At 43.3% G+C, this 24,867-nt stretch overlaps 1 protein-coding gene across 6 annotated transcripts in view; it reads left to right on the top strand.

Moving 5' to 3' along the window:
- efcab11 (EF-hand calcium binding domain 11) overlaps positions 1 to 24,867 on the top strand; it is a 132,342-nt gene that overhangs the window by 32,391 nt on the left and 75,084 nt on the right. The window contains exon 6 of one of the 6 annotated variants that reach the window (XM_073039378.1): positions 7,905 to 9,667. The exons of the other annotated variants lie outside the window; for them this stretch is intronic. Within the exon in view, the coding sequence (XP_072895479.1) occupies positions 7,905 to 7,917 (13 nt within the window). The 3' untranslated portion in view covers positions 7,918 to 9,667. Of the gene's footprint in view, positions 1 to 7,904; positions 9,668 to 24,867 lie in introns of those variants that run through there. 6 annotated transcript variants of the gene reach the window in all.

Raw genomic sequence — 24,867 nt, 5'->3', positions numbered from 1 at the left:
TTTTGCCCTATCATCTGCCTGTTCATCCTCAATCTCACTACATAATACATCAGTTGTACTTGTATACCAACTGCCCCATCCTCAGCCCTATCATTCCAGTTCCATTTCCCCTACCAAATGAGTTTAAACCCTCCCCAACAGCTCTAGCAAACCTTCCCACAAGGATATTGGTCCCCTTTGGGTTCAAGTGTAACCTGTCATTTTTGTACAGGTCGTACCTTGCTCAGAAGAGATCCCAATGATCCAGAAATATGAAAACCTGTCCCCAATACCAATTCCTCAGCCACACATTTGTCTGCCAAATCATCCTATTCTTACAGTCAAAGGCACGTGGCACAAGCGGCAGTCACGAGTTTATTACCCTGGAAGTCCTGCTTTTCAGCTTTCTACCTAACTCCCCATAGTTTCTCTTCAGCACCTCCTCCCATTTCCTGCCTATGTTGTTGATACCATTACGTACTACAACCTCTGTCTGCTCACCCTCCCCTTGACAAAGCTGTGGACCTAATCTGAGACATCTTGAACTCTAGAACCTGGGAGGCAAAATACCATCCGGGTGTCTCTTTTACATCCACAGAATCTCCTGTCTGCTCCTCTTACCGTGGAATCCCCTATCATTACTGCATTCCTTTTCTCCCCTGTTCCCTTCTGAGCCACAGAGTCAGACCCAGTCACTGCAGCTTCACCTGGTGGGATGCCCTCCCCACCACTATTCAGAGTGCTATCTATTATTGAGGGGAATGGCCACAAGGATACCCTGCACTAGCTGCCTATTCCTTTTCCTTCTCCTGACTCCTGCAACTTAGGGGTTAAGTAGGAGTCAACCCTGTAGCTCCTATCGATCACCTCCTCATTCTGCCGTATGAGCTGAGGGTCATCGAGCTGCAGCTCCAGTTCCTTAACATGGTCTCTAAGGAACGCAGTTCGATGCATTTTGTACAGATGTGTAGTCTCCCAAAGTTCCCACACCTCACACAAACAACATACAGTCAGCCCTCCTTATCCACGAGTTCCGCATCCGCGAATTCAACCAACCGCGAATCGCGAAAACTCAGAAGTGCTTTTCCAGCACTTGTTGTTCGAGCATATACAAACTTTTTTTCTTGTCATTATTCCCTAAACAATGCAGTATACTTACTGGAAGCTTACTTAGACCCTCCGCCTGAACTTGCCAAAGCCTCCTACGCTAACATTAGCCCACACCGAGAACGGTTGCTCCAGTTACATATCCTTTCTTTTTATTGGCTCAAATGAAACTCACTCCCGACGAGCTGCATTCTTTTCAAATGGCTCCCATCCGGCGTTGGTGGCTCTCTCTCTCACTCACTACTGATACAAAGAATGCAGTCAAAGACGAGGCAAGAGACTGCAGATGGTGGAATCTAGACCAGCACAAAAGGAGCTAGGTGCTCAGCAGGTTAGGCAGCATCCATGGAGGGACAAAATAAAAATTAGCTCTATTTATCACATGTACATCAAAGCATGCAATAAAATGGGTCATTTCTGTCAAATCAAATCTGTGAGGTTTTGTACTGGACTGCCTGCAGGTGTCATCACGCTTCCAACATAGTCTGCCCACAATTTACTAACTCTAATCCGTATGTCTGTAGAATGTGGGAAGAAACTGGAGCATCCCAAAGTAAGCCCTCACAGTCACAGGGATAGCCAACAAACCCCATACCAACACTTACAGATGTTTTGGGTTGAGACCCCTCATTTAGTCTGGAAGGGGGAAGATAGTATAAAAATGAAGAGGTGAGCAAAAGCTAGCAGCTTACAGGTGGATACAGATGCAGAAAGGTGATATATCATCAAGGGCTGAAGGTCGGATGATTGTGCGTGGAATGGGAGGGGAACTGGTGGGAGGAATGTGTGGCTGATGGGCAGATAGCGAGGGAGGGGAAGGAAAAACACAAAGGGCTTTGCTTTATCTGATAATCAGAGATGAGGGAGAAGCTGGAATCTGGAGCAAGCAATCAGCTGGAGACATCCAACAGGTCAGACAGCATTTATGGAGCGAAATGGACAGTCAACATTTTAGACTGCAGCACAATGCAGGCCCTTGTTGTGCTGATCTTTTAACCTACTTCACGATCAATTTAACCCTTCTCTCTCACTTAGCACTCCATTTCTTTATCATCCATGTGTCTATGTAAGAGCCTCTTAAATATCTCTAGTATATCTGCCTCTAACACCAACCCTGGCAGCCCATTCTACACACCCACCACTTTCTGCATCTCTGACATCCCCTCTATAATTTCTTTCAGCACCTTGAAATTATATCCCTTGTCTTAGCCGTTTCCACCCTGAGACAAAGTTGCTGGCTGTCCACTCGATCTATGCTTCATTATCTTGTACATCTCTATCAAGTCACTACTCATCCTCCTCCCCAAAGAGAAAATCCCTAGCTCGCTCAAACCATCCTCATAAGGCATGCTGGCCAACCCAGGCAGCATCCTAGTGAATCTCATCCTGAACTCTCTAAGTTTTTACATATTTCCTATAATGAGGTGCCCAGAACTGAACACAATATTCCGAATGTGGTCCAACCAGCTGCAACATTATCTAGTGGGGAATTGGGTAATCTGGAATGAACTGAAATGTCATCTGTCCATTCTCCTCCAAAAATAATGTCTGACGCATTGCAGTCCTCCAGCTTTTTGTGTTTGCAACCAGTCCACAGTAGGTGCCATCCTTCACATTCTTTCAATGGATAAGGGATACTAGAATACAATGTCAAAGAAGAATCGGACCATGTTTCTGTCTGGTGCCCTGGTCTTAATTGTCCTAAAGCATGTCATCAGTCCACTGTTTTTTGCTGTTTATGGTATAGATTAGCTGCCACTTTTCCAACTTTAGAACAGCAACTACATGAGCTTGTAGCCTGCATTAGACTAACCTGTAGTTGTGAAAGACTTGTCCTTCCTTTTGATGTGATGGTAGCATTATTACAATGGTGTTTTTTCAGTCAATAATTATAACAGGAGATATTATTCAGACTTCGTTGGCTGATCTTTAGGGAGAGGCAATCAGGAAGCAGTAATTGATGTCACAACCCTCCGTATGACCTGCAAAATCCATTTCCTACCTGTTGGCAACAGAGATCTCAAAATGCTTCAGATTATTTGAATACTGGCCCTTTTGAAGAATCTGATGTCTTTAAAATCTTTAGATTTAAATAAAAATGCTGCCCTTTTGTCTGGCCTTGAGTAAATAAGAGTTTCCCATTCTGTACAATTTCTGTGGTGAGAATATGGCTAAAACTCTTGTTGCAATCTGCAGCTGAGCAGAAGTGTTCAAACGGGTATTAAAGGCATTTAATGAGATTGAAGTGGCGTTCCCCCTGAGGATTTATTGCTGGTTATGACCCTTCTCTTTGAAGACATTGCTGTTCTTGTGAGCAAGGGCACACTTGAGGCAGATTAAAATCGAGAAGAGTGGCTTTCCTTTTGAAGAATTTTAAGGGCTGCACGCAAGCTCTGGTGAGGCGCTGTGTCCTGGTATTATACCGCAGTGAAAGCGGAGCAGGTTGGCAATTGATAAATGAGAGAGCAGTAACCCTGCAGTCTGGATAAACAACCCAGATGTACATGGTTCTCTTGCATGAGCCTGTGACATGTAAATCTCAGTCCTTTTGTTACAGTAGCTGCACCAAAATTTTTACTGTATCTCGGTTTTGCATTGCATATCTGTTAACAGTTACTGTCCTGCGCTGTAAGTGCCTCCTTGGAGAGTTGGTGCAGGAGAACCTGCTCATCTATCAGCGCATCCGATTTATGAATATGCGTCTGGGGCTCCAAGTACAATGGATTTATCTTTCTGTTGCCTGTTGCCATGCAACCAGATGTACACAGCGCTGGCTGTTAGTCTGGCAGTGCTGGTGCTTGCAGTCCTTTAGAGTCGTTCAATGTCAGCAACTGCCTAACCGCTACCCATACTCAGCACTTTGGATGCATCAACTCCAGAACTGAATCAGAATCAGGTGTTTTAAGACTGGCATATATGTGAAATCTGTTGTTTTGTGGCAGCAGTACAGTGCAATACACAAAATAGACTATAAATTACAGTAAGATATACTGTCGAATAAACAGTCTACAGGTATCAGCTTTAAATGACGTTTCGATGACAAACTCTGCCTAGGAATGAAGCCTGGGCATATCTAGTCCGATGGTATATATATCCCCATCATCTGTCCCTCCTGATTGGTTAGTCCTCATCCAATCAGGTTTCCGCTGTCCCACCTTGCTTACAATTGAATTCCAGTTCTTACTTAGAGCGAGACCTTCATCTTTGTTAAAATTATTTTTCTCTAGTTTTATTTCAATGGCTTCCTTCACCAGGCAGTCCCAAAAGCTATTGGCACGGCACAGTAGTTTTGTGCTGTCGAAGTCAATCGTATGACCATTGCAAATGCACTGTTCTGCTGCTGCCAGTTTCTCTGGGTAACCCAAGAAGACGCACCTCCTGTGCTCCTTGTTAAGGGTCTCCACCATGTGCCATGTCCGGCCGATATATACTGTATGTGTATTATGAAGCAACAAGGTGTTTCTGGGACTTGAGGACCTGATTTATAGGGAAAGGCTGAATAGGTTAGGCCTTTATTCCCTGGAGTGTAAGATAATAAGGCGAGATTTGATCTAGGTATTCAAAATTATAAAGGGTCTAGATAGGGTAAGTACAAGCAGACTTTCTCCACTAAGGTTGAGTGAGACGAGAACTAGAGGTCATGAGTTAAGGGTGAATGGTGACATGTTTAAGGGGAACATGACTGCCTTAACTAAGTGTTAAACTGTATTATCTTCCTATTTCTGTGTCACCAGCATGTGGCATGGGTAGCATCTTCTATGTATAAAATGTTTACATGTATTCTCTGGAGGGAAATGTCTAATACAGGGGGGCATCATGTTAAGGTGAATGGACGAAAGTGTTGGGCAAATGTCAGAGGTAGGCTTTTCACACAGAGTGGTTGGTATTTGGAACAGACTGTCACTGGTAGAGCTAGATACATTAGGGACATTTAAGAAGCTCTTAGATAAGCAAATGGATGATAGAAAAATGGAGGGCTATGTAGGAAGAAAGGGTTAGATCTTAAGAGTAGGTTAAAAAATCAGCACAACATCGTGGGCAGAAGGCCTGACTGTGCTTTTATGGTCCCTGTTCAAACAAAATACCAAATTATGTCAATCCCTCTGCTCACACATGACCCACGTCCTTCATTTCCTGCATATTACTATGTCTGTCCACAAGCCTCTGAACCCCACAATTTTGCCCGCTTCCACTACCACCCCTGCCAGTGCATTAGAGATACCTCCACTGTGCAAAACAAAAACACCTTGCCCCACTGCCAACAGGGTAGCACACTGCATTGTGCTGTGAGTGACAATATAGTTTTCTGTATCTGGAATGGGATTTCTGTATCTGACACAGATGAACATAGAATACTACAGCAAAGTACAAGCCCTTCGACCCACGATCTTGTACAGACCTTTTAATCTACTTGTGTGAACCTAAGCCCTAGTTTGCTCAACCATTCCACATAATATATTCTCTCTAATCCAGCTGGCATCCTGGTAACTCTCTCACACACCCTCTCAAAAGCTTCCTTATCCTTCTTATATTAGTGTGACAAGTATGCAAAGTGTGGTCTAACAGGGTTTCTGTAGAGCTGCAACATTACCTTGTGGCTCTTGAACTCAATCCCTCGACTAATGAAAGCCAACGCACCAAACATTTTCTTAATAACCCTATCAACTTGTGTGGGATCTATGGACATGGACCTCAAGATCCCTCTGTCCCTCCACAATGTTAAGAATCCTGCCATTAACCCTGTACTGTCCCTTCAAGTTTGACCTTGCAAAGTGAATTACTTCACAGTTTTCTGGACTGAACTCCATCTGCCACTTCTCAGCCTGGTTTTGCATCACTACAATAACCTTCTGCAGAGTGATGCCAACCGCACTGTAGTTGGCAATGTGATTACATGGACAGAGTTGAATGTGCTGAGAGTCAGAAAAACAACTCACAGTCACCAGGAGCTGATGAAGAAGTGATGGTGTCGTGATGGAACACTTCCAGGGATGTATGGATCAATTAATGTAAGATCACCGGAAGGCAAGATAATGGAATCATTACTCAATAATGTAAACGGAAAAACATTTAGAAGCTGAAACTATAAAAGAGCCAGCAAGATTCAGGGAAGGGTAGGAGAAGCAGTGAATTGTGTCAACAATGGGATGGGTCTGTAATCCTAAGTGGCCTGTTTCTGAACAATGTTACTCAATGCAAGATGCTTGGCACCTCAGCCGGAGATCACCTTCAACAGCTGGACAATCCTGCTCAAGATGAGAGATTTGCATTTACTCAATTCCTTTCAAGAGTTTTATCTCCAAGTGCTGTGCTGCCAATGAAGTACTTTAGAAGTGTGTACACACTCCTTTGATCGCCGTCTTCCGGATAGATCATGAAACCATTTTTTTTTCACTTCTTTTAAGCCTTTTACATTTGTTTCTCATCTGGAATGTGATCCTGGAAGTGTTGGAGCCCATGTTTTGCTGTTTGGAGATCGTTTGGGTGCTTCAGCGCACAGCAGTCTCCGAGATTCCTCCACCATCTTCCCTCCTGTATTCTCCCAGCTCCTGCAAACAAAGACCTCCTCACCCAGCGTCCTGTTGGAGGGTCTCGGCCTGAGACGTCGACTGTACACTTTTCCATAGACGCTGCCTGACCTGCTGAGTTCCTCCAGCATTTTGTGTGTGTTGCTCGGATTTTCAGCATCTGCAGATTTTCTCTTGTAGGTGATATGTATGACCAGGTGAAGAGGAAAGTGAGGGAGTGTGGATAAGCTAAGGTGGGAGGTGATGGGTGGAAGAGGTAGAGGGCTGAAGTAGGAATCTGATAGGAGAGGACAGTGAACCACAGGAGAAGAGGAAAGAGGTGTGAACCAGAGGGTGCTGGGCAAATGAAGAGGAGTGAGAGAAGTTGAACTGTTGTTGTCAGGTAGGGGTTCCCAACCTGGGGTCCATGGACCCTTCAGTTAATGGTAGGGATCCATGGCATTAAAAAGCCATGTGAACACCTGATTGAAGGGATGAAAATCTAAAATTCTGGGGATAAGCCCTCACCTCTGCAAAGCAGTGATACTTTTTACATCCATTTGGGAGAAAAGATTGAAGGCGACAAGGTTGTGCATGGTGCAACAGGGTGGGAGCCACTGCTCCAGTGAGCTGGGTTTGATGCTGACCAGCTCTACCACCTAGTGGAGTGTATGTGTTCTTCCTGTGACAGAGGCAGGGTTTTGTTTACACAGTGTGGTAGGTACGTGGATCACACTGCCAGCCCGGTGGTAGAGGCAAATACATTGGAGGCTCTTAGATAGGCACATGGATGATAGAAAATGGAGGGCTATATGGGAGGGAAGGGTTAGATTGATCTTAGAGTAGGATTAAAAGGTTGGCGCAACATAGTGGGCAGGGAGCCCTGTATTAATGCATTGATGATAATAAATACAATGAGTTCAAAGCAGCAGAAAGGTGCAAAGATTGTAGTGCAATCTGAAGTAGAAGAAAAAGAAATGCTAATGTGCAAACAATGGAATAACCGAGAAGGATAGGATGAAGAATCTGAGAATGTAACAGCATCACCAGCAAGAGGGTGTGAAAGAGGTCATTGGTTCAGAAGTCTGATAGCAGTGGCGAAGAAGCTGTTCTTGAGTCTGGTCATCCTGTATCTTCTCCCAGAAGGTAGGAGAGAGAATGGCCTGGGTGGCGGTCATCCTTGATGATCATTGTCAGCCTCCTGAAGCCAGGCACAGTGATGGTGGAGTGGACGAAAGGTAGTCAGTGTAAATAGGTGGCATGTTTTCAGTGGGCTGAAGTGCTTTTTACATTGTTTCTCTCTGATTCCAGATACCTACGTTAGCTTCTGCCTAAATTTAGACCCTGTTTCTCAGGAGTGTGACAACTGTGGGAGAAGATGGCAGCGCGACGGCAGGGCGCAGCGGCCACTTCAGTATGAATATCTGCTGTCTGTAAGTAGGGGCCGTGCACAGTCCTGATTTAATGGAGACGGACGTGAGAAGCACGGAGGAACATCTGGTGAAACTTCTGACATGCCTGTTTCGCTGCCGCTGCTACTGTGTGATCGGAGAAATCTCCGAGAGGAAGGCCCCATCCTTGGCTTTGCCTGTTGCTTGGCCGCCAGGGCCGGGGTCAATGCGTTCGGCAGAGATGATGCTCGGTGCTCGGTGTCGGAGGGCTGGTCGGAGGCTCAAAGTTATCGGACGGACTCAGAGTTGGCTGTGGTCGGGTGCTTCCAGAGGGTTCCAGAGTTTTGCCGCGTTGGAGGTTCATGGCAGGAAGAGTCTTTCTTCCTTCTGCCGTCTGCGTGAAATGATGGGCTATCAGGGACTTTGAGACTTTTTTTTACTGTGCCCATGGTCTGCTCTTATCAAATTACGGTATTGCTTTGCGCTGTTCTAACTGTATGTTATAATTATGTGGTTTTTGTCAGTTAGTCTTGGTCTGTCTTGTGTTTCTGTGATATCATACTGGAGGAACATTGTATCATTTCTTAATGCATGCATTACTAAATGACAATAAACGAGGACTGAGTGTCCTCCTCATAATCTAATCTAAAAGAATATGAGGAGGCATTGTTCAGTAGTCTTCTTAATTTGTTATTCTAGAGTTACATAAACTGGTACTGGCACTTCCCAAGCAAATCTGTCTAACAGCTTATTGTACTGTTAGACCATAGAACACCAGCACAGTGCCCAGGATATTGTGCCAACCTTTTAACCGACTCAAAGATCAATCTAACCCTTCCCTCCCACGTTGTCCTCCATTTTTCTTTCATCCATGTGTCCATGTAAGAGTCTCTTAAATGCCCCTAATGTATCTGCCTTAACCACCACCCCGGCAGAGTATTCCATTCACTCGTCTCTCACCGTGTATAAACAACCCTACCTCCGACATCATGCCTTCAATCACCTTAAAATTATAAATTTCTGCCCTGGGAAAAAGGCACTGGCTGTCCACTCTGTCAATGCCTCTAATTGCCTTATACACCTCTGTCAAGTCACCTCTCATCCTCCTTCATTCCAAGGAGAAAAGCCCCAGCTTCACTCCAAAGAGAAAAGCCCAGAAGACACAGCTGGTCTTTCATTGCTGTAGTTTAGACAGCTTGAAATACACAGATCACAGCAAGACATTCACTGTAATCAAGCAAAACTAGGAGTTCATAACCACAGGAGATTCTATAGACACAGAAATCTTGAGCAACACACATAAAATGCAGGAGGAACTCGGCAAATCAGGCAGCATCAATGGAGGGGAAAAATAGTTGACATTTTGGCCCATACAGATGAAGGGTCTTGGTCAGAAACATTGACAAACTGGGGCTTTAGTGGTTCTCATAGCTTGGGGTGTTTTGTACTCAATGGATCTGATCTTTGGCTGCGTACATTGCCTTTGCCTGTAGTAATATATTCTGCATTTTGCTATTACTTTGTCATGTGATGAAATGATCTGTACAGCAAGAAAAGCTATTTTTTTCCACTGTACCTCAGTACGTGACGATAATTTGCCAATTACCAGCAATCATAAAAGTATTCTCCTCACGCTTCATTAATCCAGATACTGATTCATTTATTTATCACATGGACATCAAAACATACAGTGAAATGCATCATTTGTGTTCACAACCCACACTCTGTAAGGATGTGCTGGTGGCAGCTTGCAAGTGTCACCACACATTCCAAAGCCAACAGCATGTCCTCAATGTTCAATGGAAAAGTTGGTTGCAAAGCAGTTTGGGATGTCTAAATGAGAAGAAAAATGCTACAAAACTTTAATGTCTTCGATTTGTGTTTAAACTTTTTTTCATTCCATGAATAGTAGATTTGTAAGTTAATAACCATTGCAAATCTTTCTCTGGTTCTTTGCTAATTGCCGTCAGAATTAGAATTGGGTTTATTACCACTGACATAATTGTGAAATATGTTGTTTTGCGGCAGCATTATAGTGCAATACATAAAAATTACCATACATTACAATATGAAATATTCAAAAAAACTAAATAGTCCATAATAGTGAGGTAGTGATTATGTGTTCAGAAATCTGGAGACAGAGGTAAAGAAACTGTTCCTAAGAGGCTGAGAGCGCATCCTCGGGCTCCTGTACCTCCTCCTGGATGGTAGTAACGAGATGAGGGCATGTCCTGTCTGGTGAGGGTCCTGAATGATAAATGCCGCCTACTTGAGCCGCCGCCTTTTGAAGATGTCCTTGAGGCTAAAGTTTAAAGATTAGTTTCATTTATCACATGTGTATTGATACAGTGAAATGCTTCATGTATGTGACCAACCAACACTGTCCAAGGATACTTCTGTTCCTCGCACTGTGGTTGTTCACACAAATGAAGCATTTCAGTGTTAATTTTGAAGTAGCGAGTGAGAGTGCGACATCTTGCAGGGTGGGAGCCATTTGAAAGCTACATGTCATGTCCCAGGAATAATTCACTTTGAGCCAATAAAAGGAAAGGATGTGTACATGGAGTGGCCATTGTTGGAGTGCACAGTGTTAGAACAATCCAGCTTTGGCTCAGCAGACTTAGGAGAGGACAGCTATGGGCATGTATCGACACAGGTTCTAAGTGAGTTTCCAGTAAGTTTTTTCTTCTTGTTAGTTCATATCTAATGCTTTGAGAATGGGCCCAGAGTTAGTGGAGTGTTCTTTGTGTGAGATGTGGCAACATTGGGAGACCTGCAGTCTCCCTGATAACTATATCTGCATAAAGTGCACCAAGCTGCAGCTCCTTAGAGGCCATGTTCAGGACTGGGGCTGCAGATGGATGACCTGCATATCATACAAGAAAATGATCATCAGGAGCTACAGGAGGCAGGTACCTGAGTGACTGTCAGGAGAGGGAAAGGGAATAGGCAGCCAGTGCAGAGTACCCCTGTGACCATTCCCCTCAATAATACATATACCGCTTTGGCTGCTGTTGGGGGTGGGGGGGGGTGCGAGGAAATGAGGTACCAGGGAGAAGGTGCAGAAGCTGGCTGTGTGACTCAGAAGGGAATGGGGAGAAAAGTGAGCTATGGTGAAAGGGAGTTTGTTTGTTAGGGAAACAGAAAAGGAGGTTCTCTGGGCGAGAGTGAAATTGCCAGTTGGCGTATTGCCCACCAGGTGCCAGGGTCAGGGACATGTCGAATTGAGTCCACAGCATTCTTAAAAGGGAGGCTGAGCAGCCAGAGGTCGTGATCCACGTCAGTACCGATGACATGGGTAGGATGGGTGACAAGGTCCTCCAAAGTGAGTTCAGGGACTTAGATGCTGACTTAAAGGACAAGAACTCCAAGGTTGTGATCTCAGGATTGCTACCCGTGCCACATGCTAGTAAAGCTAGAAATAGGAAGATTATACAGATTAACATGTGGCTAAGGAGTTGGTGTAGGAGGGAGGACTTAAGATTTTTGGATCATTGGGCTCTCTTCCAGGGAAGTTGGAACCTGTACAGAATTGAAGGTTTACACTTGAACTGGAGGGGGAACTAATACCCCTGTGGAATGGCTTGCTGGTGCTGCATGGGGGGGGGGGGGTAGGGGTTTAAACTAGAGTTGCGGTGAGGTGGAAACCAGAGTGCCAAAACAGACAGTGGAGTGGTTGTGGAGAAAGATGTTGTTAATCCTACATGCAAAGTCAGGAATCAAAATGTTGAGCACGGAGGGAATAATGTTCTAAGCTGTGTATATTTCAATGCTAGGAGTATTATAGGAAAGGTGGATGAGCTTAGGGCATGGAATTATGACATTGTAGCCTTTAGAGAAACTTGGTTGCAGGAGGGGTAGGACTGGCAGCTTAAGGTTCCAGGGTTCCATTACTTTAGATGTGATAGAATAGGAGGGGTTAAAGGGGAGGGGTGGCATTACTAGTCGGGGAAAATGTCACAGCAGTGCTCAGTCAGAACAGACTGGAGAGCTTGTCTAGTGAGGCTTTAAGGGTAGAACTGAGGAATTCAAAAGGTATAATCTTGTTAATGGGATTATATCATAGACCACCCAACAATCCATGAGATTTAGAGGAGGAAATTTGTAGAGGGATCACAGACTGTTGCAGGAAACAAAAGATTGTTTTTAATTTTAAGTAGATGATTTAAATTTTCCACATATTGACTGGGACTCCCATTCTGTAAAAAGCCTGAATGGGGAAGAGTTTGTCAAATGTATTCAGAAAGTTTCCTTAATCAGTATTTAAGACCTAACTAGAAAGAGTGTTATACAAGATATCCTATTAGAGAATGAGACAGGACAGGTGACAGAAGTCTGTGTAGGGGGACCCTTTGCATTTAGTCATCAGAATGCCCTTAGTTTCAAGGTAATTGTGGAAAAGGATAGGTCTGGTTCTCATGTTGATTCTAAATTGGAGAAAGACCAATTTTGATGGTATCAGAGAGGATCTGGCAGGTGTGGTATCACTCCCCAACTTTTCCTACGCTACATCAACGACTGTATTGTTGCTGCTTCCTGCACCCATGCTGAACTTGTTGACTTCATCAACCTCCAACTTCAACCCTGCCCTCAGATTTACCTGGTCCATTTCCAATACCTCCCTCCCCTTTCTCAATCTCTCTGTCTCTTTCTCTGGAGACAGCTTATCTACTGAAGTCTTTTATAAACCGATGGACTCTCACACTAACCTGGACTGTACCTCTTCCCACCCTGTTACTTGTAAAAATGCCATCCCTTTCTCTCAGTTCCTATCTCACCGCCACATCTGATCTCAGCATGAGGCTTTTCATTCCAGAACAAAGGAGATGTCCTCCTTCTTTAAAGAAAGGGGCTTCCCTTCCTCCACCATCAATGTCGCTTCAACCATATCTCTTCCATTTCATATATGTCTGCCCTCACTCCATCCTCATCTACCTCCCCACTAGCCTCCATGTCCAGCACATAATTCTCCATAACTGCGGCCATCTCCAACAGGATCCCACCAGCAAGCACATCTTTCCCTCCCTCCCCCCAGCTTTCTGCTTTCTGCAGGATTGCTCCCTATGCGACTCCCTTGTCCATTCGTCCCCCTCACTGATCTCCCTCCTGACACTTATCCTTGCAAGCGGGTCAAATGCCACACCTGCCCCTACACCTCCTCCCTGACTACTATTCAGGGTCCCAAACAGTCCTTCCCGGTGAGGATACACTTCACCTGTGAGTCTGTTGGGTCATACGTGTCCGGTGCTCCTGGCATGGCCTCCTGTGAGACCCGACAGAGATTGGAGACCGCTTCACTGAGCACCTACGCGCTGTCTGCCAGAAAGAGCGTGATCTCCCAGTGGCCACCCATTTTAATTTCACTTCCCATTCCAAACATGTCAATCCATAACATACATGTACTGCCCCAATGAGGCGACACTCAGGTTGGAGGACTGATACCTTATATTCTAGGTAGCCTCCAACCTGATGGCATGAACATCGATTTATTGATCTTCCAGTAATATTTAAGAAAAATTTGGATGGTTACATGGATGAGAGATGTATGGGGGGGGGGGGGTCTATAGTACAGGAGCAAATTGATAAGACTAGGCAGATTAATGGTTCAGTACCAGACTAGATGGGACAAATGGCCTGTTTCTCTGCTGTAGTGTTCTAATACTCTGTATGTTGTGGGCAGCCTGGAAGTTTCATCATGTTGCTGGCACCAGCATAGCATGCCCACAACTAACTTACCCTAACTCATGCATTTTTGGAATGTGGGAGAAGACCAGAGCATGTGGAATTTGGGAAGGAAATTTTCAAACCTGGGGCCGAGGCAGCTTCAGCACACAGCTACCAGTGGTGAAGAATATTCGGGAAAATAACAGGATCACAGAAATCTGAGCTCAGTGAAAGGATAAAAGACAAGTTAATTGGTGCACAAGCCCAGGACGATAGGTATATAGAGCTTGATGCAAGTTGGGATTTTGGGTTTTGGGCGTACTCTGGTTGATGATGTTGGGAGACTGGAAGACCACTGTAGTTCTGGGATTAAGGTGCTTGGTACCAATTGTGTCAAAAGTCATTAGGTGCAGAGAAAAGCAAGCTCTTCCAATCGCATGTTGAGGCTTGTGACTGAGGTGGATTCCAGGGGTAGAAGTTCATTGTACTTCTCTGTTCTTCCTGATATTCTCCCTGCTACTGACTACCATTGGAAAATTCTGTTTTAAACAACTGCTTTGTTTAAGTACATAAAATAAACTGCGTTCTGCTCCATTGATACTTCCCAGGTTCCCTGCCATACTCAAATCTGCTTTGAGCCGTTGCTGCCCCCAGCAAAAAGCCTCTAGTGAGTTACAACTTTTGGCCTTTCTCCTCGAGGCTTTCCTCATTGATAATAGAGGGTAATTAAAATTGCTTTGTGTGTTTTGAAAGGCCCATCAACACCCCCTACGGTTTAATAGCAGGCACATTTAGACATTGAGTCAATAAATCCAGAGAAGTACCTTCCCTTGACATGGTTGCCCATATAAAGGCTTGTAAGTGATGCTCCATCTATAAATGTCAAGATCCTGAAAGAGCTGAAATAGCCTTCATTAATGGCCTTATAATTATCTGGCACTTTATCTATTTAGTAGCTTTTTCTTATGGTTCTGATTCCCCTTCATTCAGTGCAGGATGTGAAAGCTGTACAGTTGTCTGTAGAGCTCTCACTCCTAGACCCGTTAGTCCTCCCCTCCCCGATGCACTTCCCAATTCAGGTCGATTCTGATGGGATGTGGGCCCGGATTATGTGAGGTGTTGCACTTGTGAGAGGATGAACCTCTGTTGGACTTACATGAGCGGCTGGGTACTGAAGAGTGCAGTAGGACAGAGGGATCTGAGAATGCGGATCCATGATTTCTTGTTAGTGGCGTCACAGATACATATGGTTGTGAAGAAAATTGGCCTTCATAAGTCGAAGTATTGAGTACAGGAGTAGGGATGTTATGTTGAAAATGTATAAGATGTTGGTGGTGCCTAATTTGGAGTATTGTGTGTAGTTTTGATCACCAACCTACAAGAAGGCTGTCAGTAAAACTGAAAGAGAGAGGAGGATATTTACAAAGATGTTGTCAGGACATGACGACCTGAATTATAGGGAAAGGTTGAACAGGTTAGGACTTTATTCTCTAGAGCGTGGGAGAATGAAGAGAGATTTGATAGAGGTATAGAATGATGAGGGGCTTAGATAGGGTAAATGCAAGCAGGCTTTTCCCACTGGAACCAGAGGACATGGGTTAAGGGTGAAAGGTGAAATGTTTAAGAGGAACATGAAGGGGGAATTTCTTCACTTAGATGGTGGTGAGAGTGTGGAATGGACTGCCAGTGGAAGTGGTGGATGTGGGTTCAATTTCAGTATTTCAAAGAAATTTGGATAGATACAATAATGGGAGGGGTATGAAGGGCGACGAAAGGTGTAAGTCAATGGAACTAGACAGATTAATAGTTTGGCATGGACCAGATGGGGAAGGGCCAGTTTCTGTGTTGTAGTGTTCTATGACTCTGAGTATTTATTTCCCAATCTCCTGCCATTTTTACACAGACAGTGGTGGGGAGCATAGGGAGTTGTTCCACATTCTCGCTTTCTTCCCTGTCCTTTCTAGTCAAAGTGTCTTGTCCAGAAAAGTCAACTATTTTTTCCTTTCTGTAGATGCTGCCTAACCTGCTGATTTGTCCGTGTCGATCTTGGTTTTCAGCATCTGCAGAATCTCCTTGGTTTTTAGTGATGCGCTATGTCCACACTAACCATCAGCTACCAATATTAATTCAGAAATCAGATTTACTATCACTATTAGTAGATACACGGGCACGTAGCAGCTTGAGCATTGCTATTACAGCGCCTGCAACCCAGTTTCAATTTCATCGCTGTGTGTAAGGAGTTTGTACCATGCAAGTTTCCTCCAGATGCTCTGGTTTCCTTCTACATTCCAAAAACACTTATGGTAGGTCAGTTTTGGGTATGCTGTGTTAGTGCTGGAAGCATGGTGACACTTGCAGGATGCCTGAGGCACAATCCTTGGACTGTGTTGGTTATTGATACAAACACATTTCACTGTGTGTTTCGATGGACTTGTGACAAATAGAGCTGATCTTCATTTTACTCATGCAGGGACTCCAAACTTAAAAACCCTGGAGGCTAATCCAGAAGAGTTGGTGAGACAAGTGAAACCTCAGCTTTTAATAAATGTGTATGAGGAAGAAACTGGTGCAAATCTCTCTTTGAACTGCAGAAAACGATTATCAATTTACATTTGAAATTCGGTCAGGGTTACATTAAAGCAAATAAAACAGAATAATTTCTTCCCCAGCAAATTTCAGTCAGAATCCATTTTATCGCTTCAGATTCAATAGTAATGAGCTTCCACTTGCCACAGGCTTGGCATGTACATGGTAATCTGAGAACTGATTATTCCTACAATGTCCTTTTGTAGGAATCTGTTTAATCTGATCAAATAATGCTTGGACCATGAGATCTTGAATATGGAGCAAACTAGTGCAGATAATTGAACAGAAATCTTATAAGGGGCTCAGTAGCTACACTATCTTAGAACATAGTGCACCAACTCTATGATCAGTCTAACCCTAACCCTACAGTCCTCCATTTTTTTTATCATCCATGTGCCTATCTAAGAGTATCTTAAATGTTCCTAATGTATCTGCTGTACCACCATTCCAGGCAGGATATTCTGTGCACCCACCACTCTCTGAAAAAAAACCCACCCCTGATATTCCCCTGTATTTTCCTCAGATCACCTTAAAGTTATGCCCCCTAGTATTAGCCATTTCTGCCCAGGGAAACAACACACACATTTTTCCCCTCCCCCCACTACTTTCAAATCTCTTACTATCTTTCCTTTCAGTTAGTCCTGACGAAGGGTCTCAGCCCGAAACGTCAACAGTGCTTCTTCCTATAGATGATGCCTGGCCTGCTGTGTTCCACCAGCATTTTGTGTGTGTTGTTTGAATTTCCAGCATCTGCAGATTTCCTCGTGTCTGCCCAGGGAAAAATGTTTTTTGGTTATCCACCCCATCTATGCCTCGTATCATCTTGTACACCTCTATCAAGTATCTTCTCATCTTCCTTCATTCCAAAGAGAAAACCCATAGCTCATTCAACCTATCTTCATAAGACATTCTCTGTAATCCAGGCAGTATCCTGGTAAATTTCCTCTGCACCCTCTCTATAATAACCCTTTCTGTTTAGCAGAACAAGTGCCATGCCTGTCCCAACACCTCCTCCCTCACTACCATTCAGGGCACCAAACAGTCCTTCCAGGTGAGGCGACACTTCCACTGTGGGACCATCTACTATATACCCCCCACCATTTCCCATTTGATTTTCCCTCTCTCACCTTATCTCCTTACCTGCCCATCTCCTCCCTCTGGTGCTCCACCCCAACTTCTTGCTTTTAGCTTCTCATCTTTTTTCCAATCCTCTTGAAGGGTCTCGGCCCAAAATGTCGACTGTGTACTCTTTTCCATAGTGCAGCCGGCCTGCTGAGTTCCTCCAGCATTTTGTGTGTGTGGCACATTGGCACAGCAGTTGGCACAATTGCTTTACTGTGCCAGTGATCACTGAATGGAGTTCAGTTCCTGCCGCTCTGCTCCGGTTTCCACCACATTCATTAAAGCAATGACACAAGTGCATTTCACTGTATTTTTCGATGTACATATGGCAAGTAAAGTTTTTTAAAAATATATGTTAAATCTTTTTCAATGTAGTTTGGGTGGTGCTTTTGCTACTCTGTACATCTGCTGTTTTTCAGCATAGCTTTACTTTCCTGCTTGTGCCGTTGAAGCTGACCTAAAAACTAAGTTATTTCTTGTATTTTGCCTTCAACTCATTGTCTGACAGATTATTGTTGGTGGCCATTCTGTTTATTTATCTTTCAGTTCCTGTTTCATGAAGACAATTCTTTATTGATCTCATGTGAATAAATGATCATTGAGGAGCTTTGGAATGAGTCGTCGCCGATCCTTTATATGATGCCTTTAGAATACTACATTTCAAACTGTTAAGACCTCGAATTTATCAAACTTTTGTTTAACAGAAAAAGCCACTTCGCATTATATGGTGACTAATTCTCTCTTTGAGTCTGCACAATAGACTAGAATGGATTTCATCAACTGTGGAATACACTTGGTGTCTTAAGTTTACTCAACTGCTTGGTTTAAAAGAGAAGCATTTCAACAATAATAGTTCATATCTCTTGGCAACATCTTAAACAGACTTGCCAGAAAAGAATTGCTCTTGCGATTAGGAATATGGCAGAAGATTCCATTACTAAAATACTTGGGGAACCCTGGAGGATGAAAGGCACTTTAGAAATCAAGGCTTCGTACAATCAGCAGTAGTGTTTCATAATTCATGAGTGACATATTGAAAGGTTGAATGTGCCTTGGCTTTTAAGAACCTGAGATATATGAGCAGAATTGGGCCATTTGGTCCATCGAGTCAGCTCTGCCATTTTATCAAGGCAGATCCAGTTTTCCTCTCAGCCCCAATCTCCTGCCTTCTCCCCATATCCCTTCATGCCCTGACCAATATAGAATATATCAACCTATGTCTTAAACATACATAAAGACTTGACCTCAACAGCTGCCTGTGGCATAGAACTCCACAGATTCTTAAACCTCTGGCTAAAGAAATTCCTCCTCATCTCCATTCTAATAAGACACCCCTCTATTCTGAGGCTGTGTCCTCTGATCTTAGACTTTCCCACCATATGAAACATTCCTCTCCACAACCACTCTATCAGGGCATTTCACCATTTAATAGGTTTCAATGAAGTCACCCCTCTTTCTTCTGAGTTCCAGTGAATATAGGCCTGGAGCCATCAGAAGCTATTCATATGACAAGCCAATCAATCCTGGAATCATTTTCGTGAACCTCCTTTGTACCCTCTCCAGTTTCAGCAGGTCCTTTCTAAGATAAGGAGTCCAAAACACAATACTCCAAGTGAGGTCTCGCCAGTCCTTTATAAAGTTTCAACATTACATTCTTGCTTTTATATACTAGTCCTCTTGAATTGAATGCTAACATTGCATATGTCTTCCTCACCACAGACTCAACCTGCAAATGAACCTTCAGGGAATCTTTCACATGGACTCCCAAGTCCCCTTATCTCAGTTTTTTGTATTTTCTCTCCATTTAGAAAATAGTCAACCCTTTCATTTCTTTGACCAAAGTGCATGACCATACACTTTCCAACACTGTATTCCATCTGCCCCTTCTTTGCCCATTCTCCTAATCTGTCCAAGTATTGTCTGCACTATTGTAACTATATCTTAACTATAACTATATGTAACTATGTGGTTCTATGTAGGTCTTGTAGCTTTAGTTTTTGGTTTGTTGGGTGGTAGAGTTGGTCTCTTGACTTGGTGTGCCTGGGTAGTCTTGCTTTGTCTGGTGGGTTTGGAGCTCCTTTCTGGGGAACGCGCTAAGATGGTAGCACGATATTAATACGCAGCAGCCTCTCCGGACTCTGGATTTGTGGATTACTAAATATTATGTGGATTTTCTGGTGTAGTCTGTTTTGTCTAATGCTTTTGTGATATCATTCTGGAGAACGTTGTCTCATTTTTTAACTGCATTGCATTTGTGGTTTCTAAGTGACAAAAAACTGAAACAGAACTGAACTGAAGTCCTTCTGTAGTCTCTCTACTTCCTCAAAACTACCCGCCCCTCCAACTATCTTTATATTGTCTGCAAACTTTGCAACAAAGCCATCAATTCCATCATCCAAATGATTGATATATAACGTAAAAAGAATCAGTCCCAACACAGAATCCCGTGGAATACCACTAGTCGCCAGCAGCCAGTCAGAATAGGCTCCTTTTATTCCTTCTCCATGCCTCCTGCCAATCAGCCACTGCTTTATCCATGCTAGACTCTTTCCTGTAACCATGAGCTTGTAACTAGTTAAATAGCCTTGTGTGGCACCTTGTCAAAGGCCTTCTGAAAATCCAACTACACAACATCAACCGATTCTCCATTGTCTATCCTTCTTGTTACTTCTTCAAAGAATTCCAACAGATTTGTTAGGCAAGATTTTCCCTTAAGGAAATTTATTTTATAATGTGCTTCCAAGTATCCTAAAACCTCATCCTTAAAAATTGACTCCAATATCTTCGCATCCACTGAGGTCAGACTAACTGGCCTATGGTTTCCTTTCTTCTGCTTCTCTCCTTTGAAGAGTGGAATGACATTTGCAATTTTTCAGTCTTCCGGAACCATTCCAGAATCTAGTGATTCTTGAAAGATTATTACTAATGCCTCCACAATCTCTTCAGCCACCTCTTTCAGAACTCTGGGGTGTACAGCACCTGATTCAGGTGTTTTATCTACTTTCAGACCTTTCAGTTTCCTGAGAAACTTCTCTTGTTATTGTAACTTCACACACTTCATGCCCTTTGACAGCTGGAACTTCCACCATACTGCTAGTGTCTTCCACAGTGATGACTGATGCACAATCCGCTATTTCATTGTCCTCCATTACTAACTCTCCAGCATCATTTTCCAGCTGTCCAATATCCACTCTTGTCTCTCTTTTAAACTTTATGTATCTGAAGAAACCTTTGGTATCTTCTTTAATATTATCAGCTAGTTTACTTTTAAATTCCATCTTTACCTTCTTAAGTTTTTTAGTTGCCTTCTGTTGGTTTTTAAAAGCTTCCCAATCCTCTAACTTCCCACTAATCTTTGCTTTATTATATGCCCTCTCTTTGACTTTTATCTTGGCTTTGTCTTCTCTTGTTAGCTCTGGTTGTGTCATCTTTCCTTCAGAATACTTCTCCCTCTTTGGGATGTGTATATCTTGTGCCCTTTGAATTTCTTCCAGAAATAACAGCCATTGTTGCTCTGCCATCATCCCTGCCAGTGTTCTTTTCCAATCAATTCTGGCCAACTCCTCTCTTACCCTCTGTAATTCACTTTCCTCCACTGTAGCATTGATACATCTGACTTTGGCTGCTTCTTCTCAAATTTCAGGGTGAATTTGATCATATTTTGATCACAACCATAAGGGTTCCAGAGTGAAGGGACTCAGAATGGAACAAATGGTAAAAAAAAGTAAAGATCACTTGCAGTCAGATTGTCAGGAAGGGCAAGCAGGTGATGACTTAGTTGCAGCCAACAGGCTGAGTATCAAAATATTAGGGATGTAGAATCAGAAAGGATAGAAAATACAGTGCAGAAGGTGTTGTATCTAAATGCCTGTAGTATAAGAAATAAGGTGAATGATCTTGTTGCAATATTACAGATTGCCAGGTATGATGTTGTGGCCATCACTGAATCATGGTTGAAGGATGGTAGTTGTTGGGAGCTGAAGGTTGCACTTATATCGGAGGGATAGGAAGGTAGGTGGAGGGTTTGGTGTGGCTGTACTGGTAAAAAATGACATCAAATCAGTAGAATGATGTGATATAGGATCTGAAGATGTTGAATCCTTGTGGGTTAAGTTAAGAAAATGTAAGGGTAAAAGGACATTGATGGCAGTTATATACAGGCCTCCCAACAGTGGCTAGAAGGTGAACCACAGGTTACAACTGGAAATAGAAAAGGCGAGTCAAAAGTGAAATGTTGTGGTTGTCATGGGAGACTTTAACATGCAAGTCGATTGGGAAAATCAGATTGGTAATGGATCTCAAGAGAGTGAGTTTGTTGAATGCCTAAGAGATAGCTCTTTCGAGCAGTTTGTTGTTGAGCCTACTAGGGGATCAGCTATACTGGATTGGGTGTTATGTAATGAACCAGAGGCGATTAGGGAGCTTAAGGTAAAAGAACCCTTAGGAACCTGTGATCACAATATGATTGAGTTCAGCTTGAGATTTAATAGGAAGAAAGTAAAGTCTGATGTAGCAGTTTTTCAGTGGAGTAAGGGGAATTACAGTGGTATGAGAAAGGAGTTGGCCAAAGCAAATTGGAAGGAGCTGCTGGCAGGGATGTCACCAGAGCAACAATAGTGTGCGTTTCTGGGGAAAATGAGGAAGGTGCAGGACATGTGTATTCCAAAAATGAAGAAATACTCAAATGGCAAAATAGTACAACCGTGGCTGACAGGGAAGTCAAAGCTAATGTAAAAGCAAAAGAGAGAGCATATAACAAAGCAAAAATTAGTGGGAAGATAGAGGTTTGGGAAGTTTTTAAAAACCTACAGAAAGCAACTAAAAAAATCATTAGAAGGGAATAGATGAAATATGAAAGCAAACTGGCAAATAATATCAAAGTGGATAGTAGGAGTTTTTTCAAGTATGTTAAAAATAAAAGAGAAATGAGAGTGGATATAAGACCACTAGAAAGTAAGGCAGGAGAGATAATAATGGGGGACAAGGAGATGTCTGCTGATCTAAATGCGTATTTTGTGTCAGTCTTCACTGTGGAAGACACTAGCAGTATGCCTGATGTTGTAGTGTGTGAAGGAAGAGAAGTGGGTGCAGTTACTGTTACAAGAGAGAAGGTGCTCAAAAATCTGAAAGACCTAAAGGTACATAAGTCACCTGAACCAGAGGAACTGCACCCTAGGGTTCTGAAAGGGGAAGCGTTAGAGATTGTGGTGGCATTAGAAATGATCTTTCAAAAATCATTGGTGCCAGAGGACTGTAAAATTGCAAATGTTACTCCACTTTTTATGAAAGGAGAAAGGCAGCAGAAAGGAAATTATAGACCAGTTAGCCAGACCTCAGTGGTTGGGAAGATGTTACAGTCAATTGTTAATGATGAGGAGATGGAAGTCTTGGTGACACAGGATAAGATGGTACAAAGTCAGCATGGTTTCCTTCAGGGGAAATCCTGCCTGACGAACCTGTTGGAATTCTTTGAGGAGATTACAAGTAGGACAGATAAAGGGGATTCAGTGGATGTTGTATATTTGGACTTTCAGAAGGCCTTTGCCAAGGTGCCATACATGAGGCTGCTTACCAAGTTAAGAGCCCGTGGTATTACAGGAAAGTTACTAACATGGTTAGAGCATTGGCTGATTGGTAGGAGGCAGCGAGTGGAAATAAAAGGATCCTTTTCTGGTTGGCTGCCAGTGACTAGTGGTGTTCTGCAGGGGTCAGTTTTAAGACCACTTCTTTTTATGCTGTATATAAATGATTTAGATGATGGAATAGATGGCTTTGTTGCCAAGTTTGCAGATGATACAAAGATTGGTGGAGCCTCAGGTAGTGTTGAGGAAACAGGTGGGATGTAGAAAGATTTAGATAGATTAGGAGAATGGGCAAGAAAGTGGCAAATGAAATACAGTGTTGGAAAATACATGGTCATGCACTTTGGCAGTAGAAATAAATGTGCAGACTTATTTTCTAAACAGGGAGAAAATCCAGGAAGCTGAGATGTAGAGGGATTTGGGAGTCCTTGTGCAGAACACCCTGAAGGTTAACTTGCAAGTTGAGTCAGTAGTGAGGAAACAAATGCAATGTTAGCATTCATTTCAAGAGGTCTAGAATACAAGAGCAAGGATGTGATGCTGAAGCTTTAGAAGGCACTGGTGAGGCTTCACCTTGAGTATTGTGAACAGTTTTGGGCCCCTCATCTTAGAAAAGATGTACTGGCATTGAAGAGGGTCCAGAGGAGGTTCACAAGGATGATTCCAGGAATGACGGCATTATCATACAAGCTGACTTTAGCTTCTCCTTCTCAAATGTCAGGGTGAATTCAATCATACTATGATCACCTCCCCTAAGGGTTCTTTTACCTTAAGCTTTCTAATCAATTTTGGTTCATTGTACAAAACCCAATCCAGAATAGTTGATCCGCTAGTGGGCCCAACCACAAGCTGCTCTAAAAATCCATCTCATAGGCACTCTAGAAATTACCCCAGCCCCAACCTGATTTTTCCAATCTACCTGTATATTGAAGTCCCCCATGACCATTGTAACATTGCCCTTTTGGTATGCATTTTCTATCTCTCATTGTAATTTATAGGAAACATCCCTATTACTATTTGGGGATCTTTTTACCCTTGCAGTTCCTTAGATCTATCCACAATGATTCAACACCTTCCAACCTTATGTCACCTCTTTCTAATGATTTGATTTCACTTTTTTACCAACAGAACAATGCCACACAGTCTGCCTTCCTGCCTATTCTTTTGATACAATGTGTATCCTTGGATAGCATGATTCAGTGGTGCCCGTAACACCTTACCTGCCAATCTGAAAATGTGGTGCAAGTTCATCTATCTTATTCCATATACTGAGCACATTCAGATACAACACCTTCAGACCTATATTCACCCTTTTTGATTTTTGTCATACCATGCTCAAGCTTCTGCTTCCTAACTCTATCTGAGGTCTTACCAACACTGCCTCCACAACCTCTCCACTAACTGTTCTGGCACTCTGGTTCCCATCCCCCTGCAATTCTAGTTTAAACTCCACGGTGCAGCATTAATAAACCTTCCCGCTGGGATATTCGTCGCCCTCCAGTTTAGGTGCAAATTGTCCCTTCTGTAGGTCCCACCCTCCCTGGAAGAGAGCTCAATAATCCAAAAATCTTATGCCCTCCCTCCTACACCAACTCCTTAGCCACGCATTAAACATTAAACTAGTTCCAGGCTGACTAGCACGTGGCACGGGAGCAATCTTGAGATCACAACCCTGGAGGTCCTGCCTTTTAATCTAGCACCTCACTTCCTGAATTCCCTATGCAGAACCTCGGCACTCATCTCACCCATGTAATTGGTACCTACAGGGACCACAACTTCTGGCTGTTCACCCTCCCACTTAAGAATGCTGAGGGTTTGATTGAAGACATCCCAGACTCTGGCATCCAGGAGGCAACAAACCGTCTGGAAATCTCATTCTCACCCACAGAACCTCCTGTCTGTTCCCCTAACTAACGAATCCCCTATAAT

This window comes from Hemitrygon akajei, chromosome 3 (genome assembly GCF_048418815.1).
Source record: "Hemitrygon akajei chromosome 3, sHemAka1.3, whole genome shotgun sequence".
NCBI lineage: Eukaryota > Metazoa > Chordata > Chondrichthyes > Myliobatiformes > Dasyatidae > Hemitrygon > Hemitrygon akajei.
This window is presented reverse-complemented; position numbering and strand designations above follow the sequence as displayed.